The 26992-nt window shown below is 35.5% G+C and overlaps 1 protein-coding gene across 1 annotated transcript; it reads left to right on the top strand.

Annotated features, from left to right (window-relative positions):
• The first annotated feature begins 8212 nt into the window (after positions 1-8212).
• Positions 8213-13283, top strand: LOC141628532 (protein FAR1-RELATED SEQUENCE 5-like). Its single transcript, XM_074441660.1, has 5 exons — positions 8213-8285; positions 9781-10059; positions 10151-11377; positions 11714-11856; positions 13176-13283. Exons 1-5 carry the CDS (start codon positions 8213-8215, stop codon positions 13281-13283), a joined length of 1830 nt encoding a protein of 609 aa, XP_074297761.1.
• Positions 13284-26992: the final 13709 nt, after the last annotated feature.

The following is a 26992-nucleotide window of genomic DNA, read 5'->3' as shown; positions in this document are numbered from 1 at the left end:
CGACCCTTCCTTTAATAAAATGAAATTTTACGCAGAAACTGGGAATTTTAATAAATAGTAAGTCTTATTAAAATCGGGCGATGCCCATTACAACTTTCAAAAAAAAAAAAAAAAAAAGCAAGCAACAAATGATAAGTAGTAGTATTAAATAATAGATTGGAGTCGAAGGCTCCTACATCTTCCTTTTCCCTTTGCCTTTTGAGTCCCGTGACCGAGGCTCCTGCGGAGGAGGGGTAGTCGCGTTCTGTCTAGCACGCTTCTTAGGAGGGATCATCATTTCCTCCCGAGGGCCCAGCCTATCTTTTACACTCAAGCGAGGGCCAAGTCTTCCTTCCAAGGCTGAGCCCGAGTGTGCCCTTGAACCCAACCGTTTCCACACACCTGTCACCTGTAAGTCAGTCTTAGAAGTTTTCTCGGTTTTAGCTTCAGGCCCAGATGCAGACGAAAGATCATTAGCGGAGAAGTCGCGACTGCTTCTGCCTTTGTCATAATATTTGATGTCGACAAGCTCATCCTTCCGCCACAAATACTTGCCTGAATCAGTTTTCTCATTAAGCCACTTAGTGTACGACGGGGATACCCAAGTAGTCTGAGGGCGCGCAGACACGTACCAAAGACGCCTTTGGTGCCACCTTTCGAGCCAATCATCACATATAGAGGAATTTAGTTCTCTTGTTCGTCCCAGAACAGCCTCACACTTAGGAATTACTTGTATACGGCCCATCTGACGCAGGACGCGGCCGGGGTAAATGTGAATAGACCGTTCCAAACCCAGTAGTTGCAAACGCCTGGTCTTATCATCCTCCGGAAGGATAGTAAAAGATTTGAGGCGAAGCCAAGGCATAAACCAGCAAAGGGGGTGACCTCCTTCTTCTGTCATTTTGTTTCTCCAATAAGCAAGGTGATTTGGATGCTCGTCTTCATACCGCTTAGCACGCATAGTTAGCATACGGGCAAGATACGAGTTTGACTCGCGAGGCGGGACGAAGAGCCAAAATCTCTCACAAAGCCACTCCTGCAAAAAAAAAGGAAGCGTAAAAAAAAAGGAAAAAAAAAAGAAAAAAAGAAAAAAAAAAAAGAAAAAGGAAAAAAAGAAAAAAAAGAAAACGAAAAAAGAGAAAAGAAAAAAAGAAAAAAGAGACAAAAGGAGCAAAAATCGTGGCTGAATACAGCAAAATCGGGGCAGATACACAGAATTGTGGCAGAAATCGTGGCAAAATATAGATAAGTCGTGGCGATAACACAAGAATTTGTGGTAAAAATCAAAAGCGAAGGACAGGGAAATCAAGAGGATAGATTTTGTTACCTGCAGCAGACAGGAGCATCCCGACCATTCAACACCAGAGTTTGTTTTCTTAGCATCTAAACCCCTAATAGTTTCAGCAAGAATAATCCAAGAAGGATTATGTCCTGTCTCCATCTGAGACACAATAGACACAAGCTTCGCTTGTCCTATACAAGTTGTCTTGTTCATTCTATCTTCGAAGACATAAAGATGTAACATGATCAATCCGAATGCTCTGCGGCAAAGATAATCGGGCAAAGTGAAATCTTGTTTCGCAAGATGCAAAATTTCCGATGAATAGCAAGAAGGTTGACTTCGTCACCAGTGACTATATCCTCAGACTCAGTCCTGGAGAGGCCAAGACAGTCTCGATATATTCCACGCCATCCCGAATGAAATTTCGGTATACCCGGTACGGCCTCAGCATCCCACCCTCCCAGGGCAGAAAACTCTTCCGGCAAAGGGCAGATCTCCCCCTCAGGAAAAGCAAAGACATGGTTAAGGGGATCCCAAAAGCTAAGGCAGTATTCCAACAAAGCAGGTTGAAGGCGGATCTGGCGTAAAGGAAGTAATTGCGCCAGTTGAGCGGTCTTTAATTCTTGTCTCTCTGCGACAGTGAAGTCTGTCTCCCATGCTCGCGTAACACTCACTAGATTATTCATAATAATTTATTTTGTTTGCACCAGTTTGAGAAAGCAGAATAAATTTTGAATCTTGCAATGCAACTCTTCCTTATATATAGAAAGTATAAGAGAAAGGCAACACCTAGGGTGACACCCCTAGGGTACCATTTTTTTAGCCGTGTGGGCCTTGGGTCGCGTGCCTCTTAGGCTCGCCCCAGTCTTTAGCACGATACGTCGGGTTTTCGCTCATTCATCGCATTTTGGGTGCGCCGGATTGGCCAATTTACCTTTCTATCCCCAGCAAGTCAATATTTGAATTAAAACCCGTGCACACTTACGGTTTTATTTTCCTTTTTGTTTTACGGTAGCGGGCTACGCCCACGTGGTTTACGAGTCATACAGAGTGTCTGAGTCGTATTTCATGCTCACCCATCAAGGTTCGATTTCAAAAAATTTCAAAATTCCAAAATACTTTTTGCGAATTATGGGTAGATGATCCAAGTAGTGGAATCTTCTTGGGTCGATGATCCAATCCTTCGAAATTCAAAAAAAAATTCAAATTTCAATTTTTGAAGGGTCGATGGCCCAATATTCTAAATGATGACAAATTTGAAATTCGGGTCGATGACCCAATTACTCAAAATTTTCAAATTCAATTTTCGGGTCGATGATCCAATCTTTTAAATGATCCAATTTTAAGATCGATGATCGAAATGTGCTTATGTGATGATTATTGCTTGTACATTTTCTATGTTTCAAATATAGCAGGATATGCTTCAACTGGGGGCTCTAAAGTCTTCAACTTTAGAGCCATCACAAACTGGGGGCTCTGAAGCCGTTGGCTTCAGAGACCATTATCAAGATGTAAAGGATGATATCCACCAAGAATTCAATTCAATACAAGAGTACGAAAAGGAAGAAATCCGTAGCTGAAAGCAAATGATGAATTTCGGACAAGTGCCAGCAGATGATAAATTTTGAGCAAGTGTCAGCAGATGATGAATTTTGGACAAACGCCAGCAGATGATAAACTTTGGGCATGTGTCAGCAGTTGCCGAACTACGATGCGGGTTTGATTCCGTCAGAAACGGATACGTAGGCGCCCAAGCATAAGGCTCAACCCACCATATATGCAATTTATGGGTTGATGACCAATGATGACAATTTGACGCAATAGAAGCAAGAGTTAATCCCCGACGAAGTTTCAGGTACGATCTCTTCTTATGGCTGGCGAGCTTATATACGCAAGTCTAATGGACTATAAACGACCCGCAAAATCCTCAGATCGAGAGGGACCTGGGGTATACTTTGACTTTCGCCTTGTCCAAGCCTCAGTCAAAGTGGGGGCTCTGTAGATACCCGTATCCGTCGATATTGGAATTTATAGAGAACTCGACAAACACCCGATGATGATAAGGACACATGTATTCTTTAGTTGTCATTGTCATTATTTGGGCTCGTTTTACGATGTAGAATGAGCGTTGTCGACGAAGTATTTTATTAATTTAAATGATATTTAAATTTATGTTTTTTAAAGTGAATTCATTTTATTGTTTTAATTTGAATTTATTTTTATAATTTTATTTTATTGAAATAAAATAGATATTTGATTTGAAAAATCATTCTTTAATTAATTGATTTGAAAAATCAATTTATATCGTTTATAAATCGTATTTGAAGAACTCGTTTTTTACGATGGTTTTATACGCGATTTTGAGCTCGTTTTCAACTCGTTTTGAGCACGATTTTCGAAGCAAACTCGAGCCAACTCCTGACCCATAACCCAACCCATCACTCACCCTCACAATCAGGCCCTAACCCCATGCAAAACCACGTCCAAACCCTCCCAAACTCACGACATAAACAGCCCACACAGCTAGCCCGTCACCCTTCAACCCGAGTCCATTAAACAACCCCAAACCCATTTAAAACTCGTCCAACCTGCTTCCTACCAGACCTACATCCATACCCGCATCCTATACCACTTATTAGTACCTTGCCCATTAAGAAACCAAGCCCAAAACCTTGCCAAAACAGCCGTGTACAGCAGCTCCAAAACAGAGCATGAACCCGTCCGTGTATGCTCTTATTCTCGTCTCAAATTCGCCTCCCTTCATGCTAAACCTAGCCTACATTCATCCTTACCTTAATCCCCAAGTAACCTAGCATCTAACCCTAACAAATCCTATCTCTTTATCCACGAAAAGAGCAGTCAAAGTGGAAGACAAACACAAGCAACCCGACGGCTCTTCCTCTCGGCTAATCTACCTTAAACCCTACTTTAACTCCCTATAAATACCTCCCCTATGCCATACTTTCATTCCTCGAAGTTCTCCCCACATCATACTGCAAATAACAACCATCAATCATCCAAAAAAACCCTAAACTAAAGCCGTGACAGCCGCTTGAAAACAGGGACACAAATCTTGTTTTCGAGTTTCTATCATGGTCTTTGGCCTTGATTCTCGTGCATAAATCCAATTAAAACTTCTGGTTTATTTCCATATTCACAAAATTCAGTCTTTTTAGTATCCAAGACATCTTTCGGATTGAAAAATCGTTGAGAAACGAAGTCGTGGTGAGTGATTGAAAATCGCTGCTCGAGTCTGCCTTTTGAACGTGTTGTTTCGTGATTTCAAAATTCAATTTCAATTGTCTTCGTCGACAACGGCCCCTCAAGATAAAATCTACGATCGATTACGACCCAAGACGGTGTCAACGATACATGTAGGTTGAGGGTGCATCAAATCCTCCTTCTTTCCCTTTTTATTTCGTTATTTTTATTTGTTTTTCTATCGCTTATTTTATATATTATACATCGTCTAACATCGTTAACTATGAAACATTAGTATAGTATGAGTATGAGTTAAAGTGCCATTCCGAATACCCGCGTTGACTTGAATTGGGAAAGAAATCCGCCAGATTGGTCGGTCGTATCCCCTTCTCATTTACATATCCTCGTATTTGGAATCGGACAGAATTAAATCAATCTAATTGACGTAGTATGTTATTTGTACCTTTGTTTTAACTTTGATCTTTTCATTCATCGTAATAGTAGGCCACCTTTACACAATTCTTTCAACTAATTTAACACCTCAATTTAGTTCGTTAATTCATTAGGCATCTTAGGAGTAAAATAACATTATTGTAAATGAAATTTGCAATCTTCTAATTTTTAATTGAATTCATCTTCCCATTCACTAATTTTCTCGCTAGCATGGAAGTGCGTGCTTAACACCTTTCCATTTGCACTCATTGACAAATTAGAATCGTTTTTAACCTAGTTCGTAATTATTTAATTTAATTTATAATTAATTAACATTTAATTTGTTTTACTTGTTTCTAATATTGTAAATTTTGTTTTTATTATTTTTTAAGGTTCAAAATATGTAAATTTAATTTAGTGAATTTTTCCGTAATTTATTTTGCTGATTTCGAAATTAAAATGCAATTAACTTTGTTTTCTACAAAAACCGTGCACTGCACGGGTCTGTTCTGACTTCTGATCCGTGCACTGCACGGGTCTTTTCTTACTTCTGATCCGTGCACTGCACGGGTCTGCCAGTTTTGATTTCTTTTCTTCTTTTGTTTCTTTAATTGTTTACTAATCCTATTTTAATAAATATGGATTGGTGAATAATTTTAATGAGTTGGGTTCAATTTAATCAATAAGTTGTACCTAATTTATTTCAAACCTTTGTATTTGTTTAATTTAATTTAATTAGTTTAATTCTAGTCTAATTTGTTTACTAATTAATAAATCGGCTAACATCATTAATCAATCTAACTTAGTTTTAGCCTTTTTGTTTACATTTATTTTATTTGTTAAGTCATAATAGTTTAAGTTGTTTTTTGTTAGTTTGTATTGTAATTTTGTATCATGTACATAGGTTTTATTTTAATTGAGTCAAAATAATTTCGATAGTTGTTGTAATTAGATCGAGTTGTAATTTATTTCTCGTTGTGTCGGCATGAAATGTCTGGGTTGTAATAGGATAGATCCCAATGGCTCCCCCATTCCTCCTAAGCCGTGTTTGCGCATCTTTTATTTCAAATCAACCAACATGCTAAAACAACTTTGATAAAGTTAGTATTCATGCATTAAACGACGTAGAAATTATTGTCACATGTTAGGGTTTTAAAACGATGTTTGCATATCATATATCGTAGTAGCTACGACCTTGTTTGAAATCCGATACTTGACTTAGTAGAGGCCGTTATTGACGGGCGGGGTTAGGTGTCCTTATGGGCTTCCTAACACGTACCCTCACCCCTTACTCAAAATCTGTGGTTTGTGGATCCGTGTAAATACCATTGGATTACGAGAGTTATTAAAATCAAGTGATATAGGGTACAGGTCTTTATCTTTAATCACTCGTAGTCGATTGGCTTTATGCTTTTCGATGAAAGGTGTAAAGTTGACTTGAACGGTTCCAAGTTCCCATAAAACTTGGTGGCGACTCTAATTTGTCTTAATTCGATTCGAAAGAACCTCGAGTCGATAATGCCTAGTGTGGATCCCGCGGACGCAGATCCCGAAGGCCTTGTCCACAAAGTTATACTCGTAAAGTATTAAAGTTACATTAATAAATCAGTGAAAATAAATAAATTTTAGTCACAATCACATTATTACATAAATGATAAATTTTTTTATTAGAAATAACCTAAAAAAAAAATTAAAGTTTCACTTTTAGTCATTAAACTTGCACTCGTATACCATTAAAGTTACAATCAAAAATTAGTTAAATTAAATAAATATTAATCACAACTATATTATTTCATAAATTCAAATTTTTATATTAGAAATAATCTAAAAAATTGAAGTTACCATTTTAAGCATTAAAATTTCACTTGTAAAACATTAAAGTTATATTCAAAAATCCATAAAATTTTATTTTTATTTACAAAATGACTTTAAAAAATTAAAGTTACAATTATAAAGAATTAAAGTTATATTCAAAAATTAAAGTTTCACTTATAAAACATTAAAGTTTCATTTCAAAAATTGCTTAGAAGTTACAAATCTCAACCATCCATCTTAGAAGATCTAATGGCTTAGATAAGGACTTAGGGACTCACCATTTTAGGTGGACTCATTTGAACTTGCCTATATATATATATATATATATATATATATATATATATATATATATATATATATATATATATATATATATATATATATATATATATATATATATATATATATATATATATATATATATATATATATATATATATATATATATATAGAGAGAGAATTAGGATCACATGAGTCCACCCTATCTTTTTGAGTCCGTGAGTCCATGATACAATATCACACGTTATATTAAACAATATCACGGCTTATACTCCAAAAAAAAAAATTGTGATATTGTTTTGTAATATAATATCACCCGCTATCTTTGAACAATATCACAGCTTACAGTATCACACGTTATACTAAACAATATCACAGCTGAACAAAAAAGTTTGAAAAAAAAATTCGAAAAAAAAAATCGTGATATTGTTTTGTAATCCAATATCACACGTTATTCTAAACAATATCACAGCTTACAAAAAAAAACTTTTTCGAAAAAAAAAATTTTGAAAAAAAAATTCGAAAAAAAAAAATTTGAAAAAAAAAAAAATATTTTTCGAAAAAAATTCGTAATATTGTTTTGCATAGTGCGTGATATTGTTTTACAGACTCATGGACTCAAATATTTAGGTGGACTCACCGGATCCCACATATATATATATATATATATATATATATATATATATATATTATATATATATATATATATATATATATATATATATATATATATATATATATATAGAGGCAAGATCCGGTGAGTGTAACACTTTTCATGAGTTTCCCCCGCATATATAAGCAAATGAGTTGACAAAACCCAATAATCAAAATTTGAGACGTCATTAAATTCACAAAGATCGCTCTCTCTTTCCCCCCCCTTTTCTCTCTACCGATTAAACACTCTGTTCATCAAAACAAATTTGTTCATCAAACACTCTATACACGCGGAATTTGTTCATCAGTTCTTCAACAAATTTGATCAACAAAATTCATCAGTTCTTCAAAATTTGATCAACAATTCATTAACTATTTTGATTTTTTCAATTAAAACTATCAATTTGTTCATCAATTTTTCTTCGAATACCCTAATTCTTCAAATTCGACTGAAGGTATTGATATTTCTTCCGATTTCTTATTTAATAATTGAATAACTTCAGTAATTGAATCAAATAACAAATTCTGACTTGATTTAAGTGTTTTTTTCCATAATTTTCAGGTTAAACGATGCTGAATTCAGACGATCAAACTCTTACTCTGCTTGATAATATTGCTGATAATCAAACAACGATGAATTCAGGTATAAATTTGTGACATAATGCTGATATAATAACTGTTGTTATTAGGTTGATAAGTTTTTTGTTAAAATTACTGATTGCATGTAGATTATTTTCATATTGTTACTCATTTTGTCGTTATAATAACAACTATATAATATTACAATAATTGCATGTAGGTTTTCATTCATGATATCATTCAATATCTAGTATTTGAATAACTGGATTACAATAATACAATAACTGACTTACAGTATTAAAATAACTTTGATATTACATTAAAATAACCGTGATGCATTGTGCTGGTCTAGGCTACCAATCTCATTAAAACCCTCCCCTCTCTGATAGAATAATTGGATTTGTATAATACAATAACCGCATTATAACGTTAAAATAATTGTTGTAACAGAAATTGTTTTTTTTCATAATAAATACTATTTTATAGGATCTAACATAAATATCCTTACAAAAACTACTCTTTAATAATGAAATAACTGTAATATTATATTAAAATAACTGTGTGTGCATTGTAGTGGACTAGGCTACCAATCTCACTAAAACCCTCCCCTATGTGATAGAATAATTGGATTTGTATAATACAATAACCGCATTATAACGTTAAAATAACTGTTGTAGCAGAAATTGTTTTTTTCATAATAACTACTATTTTATAGGATCTAACATAAATATCCTTACAATAACTACTCTTTAATAATGAAATAACTTTAATATTACATTAAAATAACTGTGTGTGCATTGTAGTGGACTAGGCTACCAATCTCACTAAAACCCTCCCCTCTCTGATAGAATAATTGGATTTGTATAATACAATAACGACATTATAACGTTAAAATAACTGTTGTAGCAGAAATTGTTTTTTTTTTCATAATAAATACTATTTTATAGGATCTAACAAAAATATCCTTACAATAACTACTATATAATAATGAAATAACTTTAATATTACATTAAAATAACTGTGTGTGCATTGTGGTGGACTAGGCTACCAATCTCACTAAAACCCTCTCCTCTCTGATAGAATAATTGGATTTGTATAATACAATAACTGCATTATAACATTAAAATAACTGTTGTAGCAGAATTTTTTTTCATTATAAATACTATTTTATAAGATCTGACAAAATTATCCTTACAATAACTACTATATAATAATGAAATAACTTTAGTATTACATTAAAATAACTATGTGTGCATTGTGGTAGACTAGGCTACCAATCTCACTAAAAAGCTCCCCCCTCTGATAGAATAATTGGATTTATATAATACAATAATTGCATTATAACATTAAAATAACTGCTGCTGCAGAGATTGTATTGTTTTGTTTTTTTATAGAATCTAAGATATTGAAATTAATAATACCATAATAGTTCTCTTGTTTTAATGTTTCCAGGCATTGAAATTAATACTACCAATGCAACAACTTTGTCTACACCTACCGTTATGCTCGAAAACAGGGAGAAAATACTATCCATAATCTGGGATTGAGATATACTCCAGATGGTAGTGAGGAGTGGAGTAGGATGGTAGAAAATGGTTTCAAGCCTGCTCTGGGGTTAATGTTTGTGAAGCTGGAGGAGGCAATAGAGTTTTACAATTTATATGCTGTGGCTTATGATTTCATACCAAGAAAGTACACACAAACAAGATTCCGTGATGGTCTGATAGACAAAAAATCAATGGTCTGCAACAGACATGGATTCAAAGAGGATCGCAAAAAACTCAAACCTGCTGTTGAATTTGAAAACACAGAAGAGAAAAAAGAAGAGGAAAAGATCTGTAGAGCCAAAGAAAACAAAAATAACAAGATTTGGTTGCAAGGCAAAAATACGGTTTTGTGCTGTATTCAATGACCTTAAGGAGTTAATAGGGTATGCCATTGATACGTTTTATGAAGGTCATAATCACAGACTCTGCTCACTCAAAGAAAGGGAATTCCAGAAAAATTTAAGAACACTTAACCTTTACATTAAGCAGACAATTGTTAACAATTGTAAATTCAACATCGGGGCTACCAAGACATTTAGAATTCTGGCGGAACAATCAAATGGGTATGCAAACATCGGTGCATCTCTCACAGAATTTAAGAACTTCAAAAGAAATATTAAATGTTACATAGGTGACAAGGATGCTGACATGATTCTCGATTATTTAAAGGCGCTTTCTGAATCACAAGATGGCTTTTACTATACATATCAAGTTGATGAGGATAACTGTTTGGCTAGCATATTTTGGGCAGATGCACAAGCAAGAATGAATTATTCCTTGTTTGGGGACACCATCACCTTTGATCCTACTTACGGTACTAATAAGTACCACATGGCCTTCACCCCATTCACTGGTGTTGACAACCACAAAAAATCGGTGACTTTTGCTGCTGCACTTGTCGATCATGAGAACGATGGGTCATTCATTTGGGTGTTTAAGAAGTCACTTGATTATATGGGCAACAAGGAACCTCAGTGCATTCTTACTGATCAAGATCCGGCAATTAAACTCGGGGTGCGTTCTGTATTCAAGAAAGCAAGACATCGCTACTGCATGTGGCATATAATGAAAAAACTTACCGATAAAGTTGAGTCACAGATTTGTAAGGAGACTGACTTTGTTGAGCGAATATGTGCAGTTGTTTGGGATACTGACTTGGAACCCATTGAGTTTGAAGAAAAATGGTCTCAAGTGATTAATGACTTTGAGTTGAATGATAATATTTGGTTGACATACATGTATGGAAAAAGGCACAAATGGATACCTGCTTACTTTAGGGATTTGCTTTTAGGCTGCCTTTTGAAAACTACACAAAGATCAGAGAGTCAAAACAGTTATTTCAAAATATTTGAGAGCATAGATGGCACACTTGCAGAATTTTGGTTGCGTTTTCAGAGTGCAATGGAACAACAACGCTATAATAAGAGACTTCTTGATGCTGTAAGTGACAGCACGTTGCCACAGGTTTCTTCTAAGACAATGATTGATAAATATGCCTCTAAAATCTACACACATACGGTTTTCTATGAGTTCCAAGAGCAAGTGCAAATGGCTCCATGTTCGTGTGCCGTTAGGGGATTTTCAGAGCAAGGAAACATGCACATTATAAGTGTTAAAGATGCATGCAGGAAGCATAGAATATTTCAGGTTATTTCATTTTATAAACATAATTGTCTTTTTACTTTAACATACAATAACTGTGATAAAAGAATACAATAACCGTGTTTTAACATTAAAAAAACTGATGGACTTCTACCTTGGTGTTCATTGCTAGTCTGCATAAAATAATTCATGTTAAACTATATAATAACTATGTTTGCCTTTTGAAATAACTACGCTGTAATGCAGGTTGCTCACAATAACGAATCAAAGGAAACAACATGTACGTGCAAGATGTTTGAGAGGAAATGAATCCTTTGTAAACACATTATATGGATTATATCAGGAAAAGGACTGCAAAGCATACCAGAGCAGTACATCGAAACCATATGGACGAAGAAATCATATAGAAAGCCTTTGTATGGACTGGATGGAAAGTTATTGCAAGACTACGATCCCACTGATTTGAGAAAGTTGGAATTATCAAGGGTATGGTCTGAATTTTATGCAACAATAAGTGTTCTTAACTCGATGCCTGAAACTAGATCAAGCAGCTAAGTTTGATGCTTTTATAATTCCGAGAGAAAATAAATCCAACAAAAGAGAGCTTGACAAAGGAACAAGAACTGGAAATGCTCTTAGGTTGTTCAGCAAAATCAAATATTACTGTTCTTCCGCCAAAGATTGCAAAAAACAAAGGAAGTGGCAAGAGAATGAAATCAAACAAGGATAAGGCAATTGAGAAGGCGAGCAAACCGAGGAGGCTATGTTATAACTGCAAACAAATGGGAAACCATGACAAGAGAAACTGTCCAAATCCGTTTGTTGAACATGCTTTGGAGGAAGAAGATGAAGAGGAAAATGAAATGGAGGATGAAGATGAAGAAGAAGAATGAAAAATGGATTACGCTTTAAAATAACCAAGATTACGCTTTAAAATAATCAAGATTATGCTTTACAATAACCGCATAATTGCAATAATTGTGTTAGACTTTTACAATAATCAGGGGTATACTTTACAATAATTGTGTTAGACTTTTACAATAATCAAAGTTATGCTTTACATTAATTGATGTTGAATTTTTTTGCAATTGTTCTGATTTTGTTCATTTAATAATACCTTGCGCTATTACAATAATCATGTGAAAACTTTACAATAATCACAGTTATGCTTTACAATAATTGATGTTGAATTTATTTGCAATTGTTCTGATTTTGTTCATTTAATACCTTGCGCTATTACAATAATCATGTGAAAGCTTTACAATAATCAGGTTTATGCTTTACAATAACCACAATTTACAAAAACTATAATTTTCAATAATTGACGTACCAAAATTCCATAAAAATATAGTACCAAAATTACATAAAATGTAGTATGTTTGTTTACATGATTCTTGTAAACAAACATACTATATTTTATGTGAAAGCTTTAAAATAATCAAGATTATGCTTTACAGTAATTGATAATGCTTTACACTTGCCAATTTGCTCTTTGCTGACGACAAGAATCATGTAAACAAACATAAGAGACATACCAAATTTTCATAAATATATTAATTTGATGAGTTGTAACTTGACACGGTAAAAGCTTATTACGTCTCAGAATTTGTTACAATAATCAAAGATCTGCTTTAAAATAATTGGGAAAGAGCTTTACAATAATCAGCTACATGAGAGCTTTAAAATAATCAAAGATATGCTTTAAAATAATTGGGCAAAAGCTTTACAATAATCAGCTACATGAGAACTTTAAAATAATTGCATTTGATTATTTGAATAACTGTCTGGAATTATTACAATAACAGCTTATAGGCATTACAAAAACGCTATCTGAAGAAATTGTTCAGTCAATCAATAACAGCTATCTAAACATTAGATTATCCAACAAAAATCCATCTACAATTGTTCGCTAAATCCATCTAGATACAATCAATTGTTCTTTTATGGTTTTTGCCGAGAAGAACCTTTAACGGCTGCTGTTTTAACCCTTTTCGTCCCCAATCTTCTGTCTTTTAAAAGATCTTTCTCCACTTCCAATATACTCCTCCTCAAAATTTCCACTTGTTCCAAAAGAAACGCTCTTGAATCGTTGGCATCTGACATCAACAAAATAGCCACCATCTCAAGCCATATAGGAATCCTCTCAACTCTCTTCTTAACCGAATAAAATCCCTTCTCGTGCTTCCCTTCATATGTGAGCATGTGAAACATGGTGAAAAATCCCGATTCCTTATCAGACTTGACATTCGCTTTTCATTCAAAATCAACATTCACGAATGTAAATGTGTTAATGAGAACTCCTTATTTTGCTGTTTTCCTTGTATCCAAAAAGTCAGAAAAACAATCAACCTACAGCATGTACAAACAAAAAAAAGGAATTAGAAAACATGAGTATACAATAATAGGTTTAAAATAATACAATAACTTTGTTACAGCAATACAATAATTCTGATTTAAAATAAAATTTGTATATAATCAGGATTTAGAAAAACGTACTGCAATCTTTGCAAGTCTGTAAGAATCGGATTTTTTCCAATCTTTATGCAACTTATGGTCCAGCACATCAACCGTCTTGTTCATAAAGTTCACACAAACACAAAAGTAGTACTTATCTAAAGACAACAGGATGAAGACAAGGTCCACATCAATCTCAGAGTTTACAACGTTTTCACCTAAAAAATAGGACCAAAACCGCACAACCTTGTCTTTCTGGCTATCAGATAGAGCATCACTATCCCCTCCTTGCTCTATCATGTCTTCAAAGATTCCCTATAAATACCATAAAAGTGTGAAGAAAATTGAAGATAAATGATAAAACATTCTACAGTAACTGCACAATGAAAAACAGATCATACTATATGTTGTTTCCCAAGGAACATCATCACTGGCGCTTCTTTCTCTTTAACCTCCATGAAATTCAAGACGACTGACCAGGCAGCTATTATGCGCAACTCAGTGTAATTTTCGAGCTTTGTAGAATGAATATTAGACCTATCCAAGATAACATTTCCCGCAGAAAACAAAAGTTCACTGCAAAGGAGTAAAAAAAAAGCTTAGTAATATTTTAAAACAATATAAAAAAAATCACTACCAGCTACAATAACTGAGTTTTTCATAATACAATAACTATGTTAATGTAATACAATAATCGATTATTGTATTACATTAACATAGTTATTGTATTACGAAAAACTCAGTTATTGTAATTTGTAAAAAAGATAGAATAATTGAACTTGTATAATACAATAACCACAATACAGTATTAGAATAATCACACAAACTTGTTTCTCATTGAGTTTGGAGAAAAAAGAACATACTCATTTGCAAGATTGTAATCATCCAAGAAACAATAATCAACAATTTGTTTCTTCTTGCTTGGCATAGCACGTGTATATCTGCTGTTAGCCCTCATAACTTTTGAAACAACAACAAGATTTTTATCCGCTTGCCACGCGATTTATTGAGCGGCCAAGACCATCGAGTTCGATCTCCTAAAACTACCTCACTGATCTAATCATCCCAGCGCTCATAGGTGTATCAGGCATCCTCTTTTCCTGTGCCCCGGAGAACTTACACCATCATCCGGTTCCTCCGCCATAACCCTAGCGACTTCCAAAGCATCGCCGACCCCTCATCGCTTCCGACTCAGCTAGCTTACGCTTCTCAACCAAAACAGGCAGGAAAGGTGCCTTTGCCTTTGTAAAAGCATCAACCAAATCCAACAACTGTTTCCTCAATTTGTTGATATCTGCTAAAACCAAGATGGCAGTTATCTCAGCTCTATATATGATCCTTTTCAATGGGTCATGCAACTCTGATTTGAACAACTCCCCAACATAAAACATCATATGAATCATGACAAAAACACCACAATCCAAATTCTGGGACCTTTCCGATTTCCACCAAAAAGCCACATTTACGAATTTGAAATTGCAGACCTCACCGCCTCTTTCAAAACCTTTCTCGACAAGAAAACTACCAAAAATTTCAACCTGGTTACATTTTTAAATCAAAATTCATCATTCAAGAACAAAAAACATAACTAGAAGAAGTAGATGAAAAAAAACTTATAATAAGGTACGTACAATAGAGTTGGTAGCCAACACCCAGATACTATCTTCAAAATCATCATATACACGATTGTCAAGATAGTCCACAGTCTTCCCTACAAAATTAACAACGACAGAGAAAAAATGATCTCCAAAATTAACAGGGATAAAAACCTGGCATGATAAAACAGACGTTAATAAACCTTTGTTGTTCTCAACGATAAAATAATCAACAGAAGAAAGAAAGAAGAGAAAGGATTGGAAAAATTACCAAATCGGCACAATTGTCAAGAGAACCTTGGCTGTTCTCAATGACAGTGTCCCAAGCATTACAAATTTCCTTTCTGTATAAATCTTTCTCATCATCAGTAGCTTTGATAAGCTTAAACAAAGAAGCCTATGAAAAATATTACCACACTGATGTGACCATAATTAGCGCATATTTAGCCCCCGAATTAGCCTTGTTCCCATGCTTTTTAGTGCCTATTTGGGTCATTTCTTATCTTTAGTTCTTTGTTTTGCATATTCTTTGAGATTTTGATCCCTTGGTAGGAAAGGAGTAAGAATCTTGCATTTTCATGGCAAAACGAGGCTAAATTGATTGTATTCAATGACCAAGCATCAAGAAGAGACAAGACTAGAAGGCCTTTGTACATATCATAGTAGAAGAACATGGTTGAGAAAGGATCCTTGCGTCCCCAAGGAAATCCCCAAGGAATTTATGAAGAAAAGGGAAGAAAAGTAGAAGAATTGACGCTGACCAACAATCCGAACGGATTGCAGACAATCCGCCCGTCCAGCCAGAACAATCCGAGCGTCCCTCCTTGGAATCCGCTCGGATTCCCCCTCAACAATCCGAGCGTCCCTCTCCTGAATCCGCTCGGATTGCACAGCCCAAATCCGGCCGTCCCGACTCTAATCCGCCCGGATTCTCGCACAAAGACGGATTTCATTCTTCAAGCTACGAAAAGAGAAGCCCTTCTCTCGGAAAATACCGGGTCCTCCTTGCTCAACTTAAAAGTGTAATTACTAGTTTAGCCCTTAGTTAACCCTAATGCATCCTCCCTAATTTTCACTATAAATACCCCATTAGGCTAATTAGAGGAGCATGTTCTTCTTATCAATAATTAGTGTAGTTAATATCAATCAAATCTCTCTTTAATATTGTAATCAAGTATTAATCAAGTTTTAATCCAAGTTTTAGTTCTTTAATCTCTCTTGTTCTTCCTTTATTTTGGGTAATTGAAGATTATTTGGGTTATTATTGGGAGATTGACAACCTCTCAATCTAGGATTCAAGTACTTCTATTATTCTTGCTTTATTATTGGAATCATTAGTAGGTATAATCTCTTAATCCCTTTTTAATTATTGTTAATTACTTTCATTTATTCATCATGTTTCATATTGTTGGTATGATTGACAACCTTGCTAGCATGATCAACATGATAATGAGTGAGTAGTCTCTTAGCTAGGGTTTAATGGGTGATTAGGGAAACCAACATGGGGAATGATTCATGCTTAAATCAATATGCTTTCATATCTTATTTGCTTGCTTGTTTTGATCTCAATTCATGCACATGTTATATTTGATGAAATGCTAAGCCTATGAATCCTTGCATTTACTATCATCTTCTATCTTTTCAATGAGACTTGTAAGACATAACCCAACTCGAGTCTCATTAGACCATGCATGTGTTGAGTAGGAAAGATTAAGTCGACTTGTAGGTGTTGTACAATCTAATCGATTCGGCTCCGGGACCCAAACTTTCCTAGGATTGTAAGATATAACCCAACTCAATCCATCACAACAATAATTGCTTGCTTATAATTTGAGAACATGTTTGTATGATCATATCCCATGATTCCCCTATGATCCCATGACACCCTAGTGCTTTTAATCAATTGTTTACACCCCTTATTTTATTCATCTTGCTAGTTTATTTTCATTGTTATTTTAGTTTAGTGACCTTCTACACCAACCCAATTTGTGACACCCCTAGACAATACTAGTTACAATAGAATTCTCATTTCAATACCCGTCCCTTGGGATCCGACCTTTACTTGCCTCTTTACTAATTGTAGAGTTGTTTGTGAAGTATAAATTGTGTTTTGTATCGACCATTGACCAACGACCACATATACTTAATTGTGAACACGAAATGGCATCGATCACACACTATAAGAGAAAATGAAGTATCACAATTGAAAAAACTTGGTTAACTGAATACAATAACAACTATTCTGCGTTACAATAACTATCATTATACAATATAATAACCTCTATAAAATCTAAAATAATACATCACAAAAATAAAAACACAATAACAACTTCATTATAATACACTAACCACACTAATATATTGAAATAATAAAAATAAATAATAAAATCTGAAGAATAGGAAAACTTGATTAGCTGAATAAAATAACAGCTAACATGATTTACAATAATCAAGTAACTAAAATAGAATAACTGTCATAACCATTGTAAATTTACTGATACAAAAATATATAACAAATTGCACATACCGAATGACTTGTACAGAAAAAACTTCTTGTGGGGGATAACCCTTTCCCAGCCTTGACCAGCATGTCATTAAGTAAAAATGACCAGCAGACAATCACGTTCGATGTGATCATAGTCTTAGCAGACAATGAAATAATGTCATCTCGAGTTAACATATTGTGAAATGAAAACACAACCAAATCCTCCCTGCCACATTGAAACAAATTATATAGTAAAAACAAATACATAAACAACAATAAAGCTTTTAAAAAATGGATATAATAGCAAAAAAAAAAAGAGGCAACGAAAAACATATAATGCTTACCCAATCCGTAGGTCATGATCGTGCAGAAAACAGTAATCAAGTACAGTCTTCCTCCGCCTTAAAATAGGAGCACAAAGCTCCTTGTACTCGCACAAAAAAGCAGACACTACAACTGCATCAGGATCAGGTGATTCACAATCTAAATCACACCCTATACCACAATTCCCAAAAAAACGTATGCTCAGGCATAACGTCTGAATGCAGCAGGTAAGTATTTATAACAGAACTATCTTGCGTTCTAGCCCCAACAAAAGCCTCGTTGACAACTTTGTTAACAACATCATCCACATTACTCAAGTGCACAGCTTCACACTCAACATCAATATTACCAATGTCGTCATTAGTTGGCACCTCCTCATTCGGTTTCTCAACCGCTACATCAGGGATCTTTTTTTACCTTTCTCCCGAGAATAAACCACCTTATAGTTTTCTGGATCAAACACTAAACCCCCATTCCTTTCATCTTTCCTCTTTTCATGCTCCTTACAAAAACTTTCATACAACGGCAGTTTAGTTCCCGCCTGTTTGATTTCCTCAGCTTTTTCACAAATAAAATTGAAATATTTAGTGAACAAAGAATCGTCGTCACTAATGAAAGCAAGAGTCAAAGAAACTGAAGTGGTTGTCGAAGAATCTTCAATTGTTGAAGAACCACACTCCTTTCCCATCGCTTCCTTCCGTTGCGTGTACAAATGGAGAAATATCTCAACATCCCTCTTTATCATCAAAAAATGTGCTTGGGAAACCTAAGAAAAACAAAAAGAATGAAAGAATAATTATACTAAGTCTTTACAATAATTGAAAAAAATAACTGCTACAAAGTTTTAAAATAACTACACTACATCTTTACAATAACTACAAAAATGATGGGAAGAATGATTGGAACTTACATCAGCAGCCTTTGCTCGAATAACATCATCAGTATCAAAACAGTCAGGCAGTTCCAGATACTTTTTCCCAGGTTCAGGTTTATCAACAACGACTGCACATACCTCGGCAGCTTTTGCTTCTCTTAAGCGTTTTTGGACAGGATAGACACCATTGATATATTCCCCATTCCCTAACGAACCAGAATTGAGCTCTAAAGTACCTTTACTAATAAAAGACTTCTCATCCCAGTGCTTGATAAGAGGAGTCTCAAAAGACATTGTATATTCCTTAAAACGCATACGATGGAAGTATGCCACCATAACAACAAGTATGTAACCACGCAAAGTAGACAACCCAGTTCTACACCGCTCAACACCCTCGACTAATTTATCAAACACATACCCACACCAATACAAATGGTGGATACGTGAAACATCTTGCACCGCTTTAAGAATTGAAAAGTCAATTCCATAATTTGAAGGGGAAGCAAGGACAATAGACATAGGATAAAGCACAAACAGCTTCCAAAATTCATCTCCCCTATTATCCCCCATAGCAGTAATTGCATTATAAACAGCAGGGATAGTAACATAATTTGTCCCTTCTACATTAAACTTCTTCCGGAACTCAGCTTTCAACGTTTCTTGTGAAGACAATAAACTATGTCCAGTGTAAACAACCTCAACCTTATCACCACCGTCTGGCAATCCAAAAACATCATACACATCATCTTTTGACAGAAAAAACTTGACATCTCTTGCTTGAAAAATATGAGCAGTTGCATTAAAGTGTTTTATAAACAATGGTATAACACCCAATGTCAAACTGTTCACTTTAAAATCAAGCAAAGCACCAAATCCGATCTCAATGACAGTCTTTCACTGATTTGGACCAAGTTGTTTTAACAGATTAACCAAACCATTAGGACAACAGCTTACTTTAATGTTTGCAGCACTGAAATGGAAAATCAAGCAAAATATAAAAAGAGTGACACATGAAAATAAAAGAGAAATAAACAGAAACTCATAACAGGGGGCAGGACACATATACTCACATGTTTAATCTTGGAGTTCCAGGAACCTTACTGAGCTTCATTTTTGGAAAATTTACTTTTGAGCGTTTTAAATCAGCTTTATTACCAACTTCAGGCTCCCTATTACGTTTAGGATCCATTTGTTTTTATCACTGAGCACAGAATACAAAATTATCAGAATAAACACAAAAAATATGACAACAACTAATACAATAACTGAGTTTTAATAATACAATAATCAGGATAAAGTAATACAATAACTGGACTTGACTAAAATGATAACTAAATAATACTACGTATAGAAAAACTAAATTACAATATTACAATAACTACCCCAATACATTACAATAATAAACATCACTATATTACAATAACAACATCAATATATTACAATAACAAACTTTTCATATTAAAATAACTGGACTTGACTAAAAGCTGACTTTAAAACACTAACCAAAGATCAATAACTAAAATAATACTCATTACAATAACTGAGTTTCTACATTACAATAACTACCACAATACATTACAATAACAACATCAATACATTACAATAACAAAAATAATTCCAAACACACAACATTATGTTCATTAGAATGTACACGAATTCACCACAAAAAGAAAAACCTCAACAAAAGATACAAAAATGAAAAAAATGAATTACGAAACCCTAAATTATGCGAAGACAATGAAAAAATATAATTTAACAATAAAAACACAACAAATTAAACTATATACTAAACAAAATGAAGAATAAACACAGAAAACACAACAAAATCAAGTAGAAAACAAGAAGACGACACATTCAAAATCAACGGAAAAAATTAATTCAGCTCATTGATTACCTGTTGAGAAGCACGAACAAATTGAGAACAACGATTTATGAGAGAAAATGACGATAATGAAGTAGAAGGACGAACAAATTGAGCACAATAATTGACGACAGCGAAGATGAACAACGAACTAAAATGGAGAACGGAGTATGGAAACTGACGAGAAAATGGGGGAAAAAAAGAAGTCAAATTGTCAAAATTTGGTTTATATATGAGATGTAAAATTAAATCTCAGCCACATATCTTATGCTAGATCAATGGTCCAGATTCAGAGGGGTAACTCACCAAAAGTGACCTAACTCATTTGATCATATATATATATATATATATATATATATATATATATATATATATATATATATATATATATTCGGGATCATATGAGAACCACTAGGATGATGAGAACCATGAGAACCACTAATAATACTACTAATATTAACATTACTAATTAATATTACTAATAATATTACAACTTTACGTGCTCAACTCCCCAAACCTTTCAATTTCATTCATTTCCCAATTTTCCCTTTCTCACTCATCTTCTTCTCTCTCTACGACCCTCATCATCCCCGTTTCCGATCGTCGCCATTTCCGTTCGTCTTCTCCAATCGTCGTCGCTGCTCATCTATATCCTACCTCCATCGTTTCCGATCATCTGCTTCTCATATTACGGTTCAATCCATTCGTCAGGAGCATTTTCGCGAGATTTATCAATCTCATTCCTACAAATTCAGGTACTATGCTTCGGATAATGGCGATTGTACTGTAATTTTATCATGCATGTATTTTTTCCTTCGACATTCATCAATTCCCCCGACATTCATCAATTCATATTAAACTATTAACCCTAATTTGCAGTAATTTCCCTAATTAAGGTCTTTTAATTGTTATTCTATAATGAATTCTTAGATTCGGGGAGAAATTGTAGTTTTAATGTATTGAACACATTTGCATAGAAAATCGAGTTTATACGTTGCTTATAGTTTAGCGATTTCTGCATTTTTGTTCTGATTGCATGTTCAAGTAATTTTTAATAATTGAATTTGCGGATTTGTGAGTTTTTATTCTGATTGCATGTTCAAGTACTTTTAAATAATTGAATTTGCGTATTTTGTGAGGGTCTTTTGGTTTTAAATGATCTATATTGTTTGGATCTGAAAGAATAGTCGAGTTGCTTGTTGTTTTCAGTATTTTTTAGCCAAGTAAGCTGAGGTTTTAGGATACTCGTCCTCTGTCCGTGCATGAAATAAGGTCCAACGTGCATAAAATAGGGTTCAATGTGCATCAAATAAGGCCCTGTCCGCATCAAACACGACGTCACTTTAAAATTAGCAGTAGGTTCATTGTCGATAAGGTGCCAATGCTTAATTAGTAGAGGGCCCTTGACTCGGAAAATCTGCATATTTTCCAAAATCTAAATGCTCTCGGTTGTGCATTGGCCGAAATTTGTATTTTCACCTGTGTTAACATCAGTCAATACATTCACAGATATGAGGCGAAAGACTGTTGCAAGGAAGAAAAACACACCAGTCAAAATTACACAAATAAAAGGAGGTAGATCAGTGAAAGATTATTTCCCACCAAACCCAACAAATTCAACTCTAAATGATGCTGTTGACCAAAGTATGTTGTAAGAAAATCTGCATAGTTTTGTCTGTTTTTATGTTTCATCCCTTCCTTACCCCAAAATAATGATAGACTACATTTTAATGCTCTCTCTAAACTTGGATGCAATACCTGTATTGCTTGCTTAATGTGATATTTCCTGAATTTATCTTAGTGTTTTTCTGCATGCTTTATGTGATTTTCAAATGACGGACTGCTTGTACTCTTTTCCTTACTAGTTCCTATTTCTACTTTTTTCATTCGAGAGTTCAATTTGTGATGCTTGTAGGTCATTCTCTTACTGGTCAACTACTTATACATAGCGAAGTATGGCCAATTGGTGCAAGGGGTGGGTAGTCAAAATTTATGAAGAAGATAAAGCACTTTTTGTCAAGAATTACGTAAGAGAAAAAAAAGAGGCTATGGGTTTGTCATTTGCTCCCTTAGACAAAGTTCAGCTTACCGACAACTGTTATCAAGCCCAACTTGATGATGTTTTCAATAATCAAGATCTAGTGACTAACATATTTAACCAACTATATTTTAACGAAGATAAGGCAAATGTGGCGTTGGTCTGTAGGAGTTGGTCTCAGCTTTTCCTCATACACCCAACTACACCTCTCATTGAACATGCATATGGCATTTCTCTACGGACCAATGATATCAATGGTGTAAGAATTGTTCGTAGGGGTCCTAAAATAATTTATAAAAGATGCAAATGCTTTATGACTGAAGATTTGGCAGCTAAATTGCTCCTGCATCATCAACAAGAGAACAATATTTTCCAAAGAGAACATCTTAATGCTCTTGATGATGCTGAACGTGCACATGTGAATGAGTTGCTTCATGCTTTAGCCACGCCATCTCCTGCACGTGACACAGCAGTTGCCATTTCAACAGACTTAGCAACTCGGGCCAGTTTACCTTTTTTCGGTTTTTTCCTCTATTTAGGCCTTTAACGGTTCAGGTCTTAAAGTTGCCCTATTTTCAGTCTTTTGTGGTACTCTTGTATAATTCCATGTATTAAGCCACCTTTGTATAATTATGTAGTCGGGTTTTCCCATTTTCAATGTTGTAAAGCTTTGTCATGTATGGATGATATGTTTTATTAATGAAGTTTCTTTTCCTTATTTTGTTAATCATCGAGCTTTTCATTATTTCATAATTACATGAAGTTTTTGGATCTATGGAACAGCCTTGTAGATGCATCAAAAAAAAATCTCAGTGCATTAAAATACCCCTGTATATGCCTCAAATAAGCTGCCTTCTTAACCTACTTACTTTGTCAGATAATCCTCCCAACCCAAATACTACAGCTGCAAAGCCAAAACAAATTCCTCCTCCACGTCGACAGGGTCCACGTATCCAACCAAAAGTTACTGAGCAAGTATCACCAGATATGCTTTCTGGTAACAACAATGGTGAGGGTTTACCTTTTCTTGTCCCGTTTAAAGATTTCCAGTATATGTCGTTTGTTCGAATATTAATGGTGATGGTTTAAGGTGTAATACCCTTATGAATGCATCAAGTAGCCTTGTATATGCATAAAAAAACAATCCATATGCATTAAACAACCATGCCTTGCGGTTTTCTTCTTGTTCGAATGATAATAGCAAGGGAAAGGGTTTAGGGTTGGATTAGGCGGACCCTAAACCCTTTCCCGTCCCATTTTAGGACACCCGAGCCCCTTTTAAAAATCTCGTCCCCAAAAAAGGGTTCACTCGTCCCCTTCTAGGCTGTCTTTAGGTTTTCGTGTTCGAATGACAATAGCAAGGGAAAGGGTATAGGTTTGGATTAGGCGGACCCGCGGTAGCGGTCCGCCTAATCCAACCCTAAACCCTTTCCCGTCCCGTTTTAGGAACCCGGGCCCCTTTCTAAAATCCCGTCCCCAAAAAAGGGTTCACTCGTTCCCTTCTAGGGTGTCTTTAGGTTTTCGTGTTCGAATGACAATAGCAAGGGAAAGGTTTTAGGGTTGGATTAGGCGGACCCGCGGTAGCGGTCCGCCTAATCCAACCCTAAACCCTTTCCCGTCCCGTTTTAGGACACCCGGGCCCCTTTCTAAAATCCCGTCCCCAAAAAAGGGTTCACTCGTCCCCTTCTAGGGTGTCTTTAGGTTTTCGTGTTTGAATGACAATAGCAAGGGAAAGGGTTTAGGGTTGGATTAGGCGGACCCGCGGTAGCGGTCCGCCTAATCCAACCCTAAACCCTTTCTCGTCCCGTTTTAGGACACCCGGGCCCCTTTCTAAAATCCCGTCCCCAAAAAAGGGTTCACTCGTCCCCTTCTAGGGTGTCTTTAGGTTTTCGTGTTCGAATGACAATAGCAAGGGAAAGGGTTTAGGGTTGGATTAGGCGGACCCGCGGTAGTGGTCCGCCTAATCCAACCCTAAACCCTTTCCCGTCCCGTTTTAGGACACCCGGGCCCCTTTCTAAAATCCCGTCCCCAAAAAAGGGTTCACTCGTCCCCTTCTAGGATGTCTTTAGGTTTTCGTGTTCGAATGACAATAGCAAGGGAAAGGGTTTAGGGTTGGATTAGGCGGACCCGCGGTGGCGGTCCGCCTAATCCAACCCTAAACCCTTTCCCGTCCCGTTTTGGGACACCCGGGCCCCTTTTTAAAATCTTGTTTTCCTGAAATAAGCTTGTATATGCATGAAATAAGCTGTCTTCCTGAAGCTAATCTGTGTTTGGTTTGGTGTGCACTAGTCTTATGAATTAATGGACTAACCTTGTATATGCATCAAATAACTGTTTATGTCCATTAAACAACTTTGTACATACATGAAATAAGCTGTCTTCCTGAAGCTAATCACTGTTTGGTTTGGCGTTCAATAGTCTAATGAATTCATGGACCAAGCTTGTATATGCATCAAATAACTGTTTAAGTGCATTAAACAACTTTTGTACATGCATGAAATAAGCTGTCTTCCTGAAGCTAATCACTGTTTGGTTTGGCGTACAATAGTCTTATGAATTCATGGACCAACCGTGTATATGCATCAAATAACTGTTTAAGTGCATTAAACAACTTTTGTACATGCATGAAATAAGTTGTCTTCCTGAAGCTAATCACTGTTTGGTTTGGTGTACAATAGTCTTATGAATTCATGGACCAACCGTGTATATGCATCAAATAACTACCTATGTGCATAAAACAATTTTGTATATACATGAAATAAGCTACCTTACTAATCTCGACTACTTTGTGAGATAATGCACTGTCAAACCAAACCCTACAGCAGCAGAGGCAGAACAAATTTCACCGCGGCAACGGAGTCCGCGTGTTAAAGCCAAAGTTCACGACGAAGTCGCACCAGAGTTGTCTCCTAACAAGAACAAGAGGAAAGCAGCAGCAACAAGCAAAGAGCCAACGCAAAGTATAAAAAAAAGAAAGCGTTCTGACAAGTATAAGCCTCTCCTCACTCGGATGAGTCCTTCCTTGATCACTAATTTCATCAAGTTGAGGCCATCCGAAAAGCAAATTGAAGCCATACACAGTATGGGGTTTGGAGGGTTGTTACAACTTAAGTCAGAAGAAATCAATGGCCATTTGGCCAGATGGATTGTCGAGACATTTAATCCGTTCAATTGTTCATTGATGAACCGCGATCTTGTTATCTCTGATGAGGATGTCCACGTTGCAACTGGACTTCCTATGGGACCGATTGACATTGTCGTAGCTGGTGTTCTGTAAGGAAAAGGAGTACACAAAGGCTGTCAAGAGGTATAAGGCTCAGTTTACCACCTCAGATATTACGAAAAAGGTTATCTTAGATAATATGATGGAGCAACGGGATGGTGGAGACGATTTCAAGAGGAATTTCCTCATCTATATCGTCAATGTTCTCTTGATGGGGGTAGTAGGTGATCATCCTAGCCCTCGGATATTAAGCTCCCTTTCAAATCTCGCCGATGTCCCTAACATGAATTGGTGAAAATTTTCACGGTCCCATATGATCAACAACGTCATGTCGTGGAAGGCGGCTATAGCTAATTCCCCTAAAACTTATTTTAAGGGACCGATTCTGATTTTCCAGATTATCTACTTGGATAGATGTGTTTTCATGACGAGAACGGTGCGTCGATCATTTCCCTTATTAGCGAATTGGACGGATGAGAAAATTAGAGAAAGGGTTAAGTTGGAGAAGGAGAAGGGGGGTGGCTTTGGCAAGGGCTCTGTTGAACCCATATTTGCTTATGTTGCAACTCATCATGAACGTGAACTTGTACCTGTACGTTTACCTGAACTTGAACCTCAACCTCAAATTAAACCTCAAAATCAACCTGAACCTCAACCTGAACCTGAACTTGAAGCTGAACCGGTTGATGAGAGGAAAGAATCCATCAAGGTTTTGGCAAGCACAGCCATTCGACTTGCAGACATTTATGGTGACTTTACCAAAGCAGT

This window comes from Silene latifolia, chromosome Y (assembly GCF_048544455.1).
Source record: "Silene latifolia isolate original U9 population chromosome Y, ASM4854445v1, whole genome shotgun sequence".
Lineage (NCBI taxonomy): Eukaryota > Viridiplantae > Streptophyta > Magnoliopsida > Caryophyllales > Caryophyllaceae > Silene > Silene latifolia.
The sequence above is the reverse complement of the archived record's forward strand: the minus strand, read 5'-3'. Positions and strand labels throughout refer to the sequence as shown.

Bases quoted from the DNA above. Each gene is read 5' to 3' on its own strand.
- LOC141628532 (XM_074441660.1), top strand. From the start codon at position 8,213: ATGCTGAATTCAGACGATCAAACTCTTACTCTGCTTGATAATATTGCT. The intron at 10,060-10,150 runs GTAGAGCCAAAG...AGGAGTTAATAG, and splicing joins AAAAGAAGAGGAAAAGATCT to GGTATGCCATTGATACGTTT. The intron at 11,378-11,713 runs GTGTTAAAGATG...GGATTATATCAG, and splicing joins AGGAAACATGCACATTATAA to GAAAAGGACTGCAAAGCATA.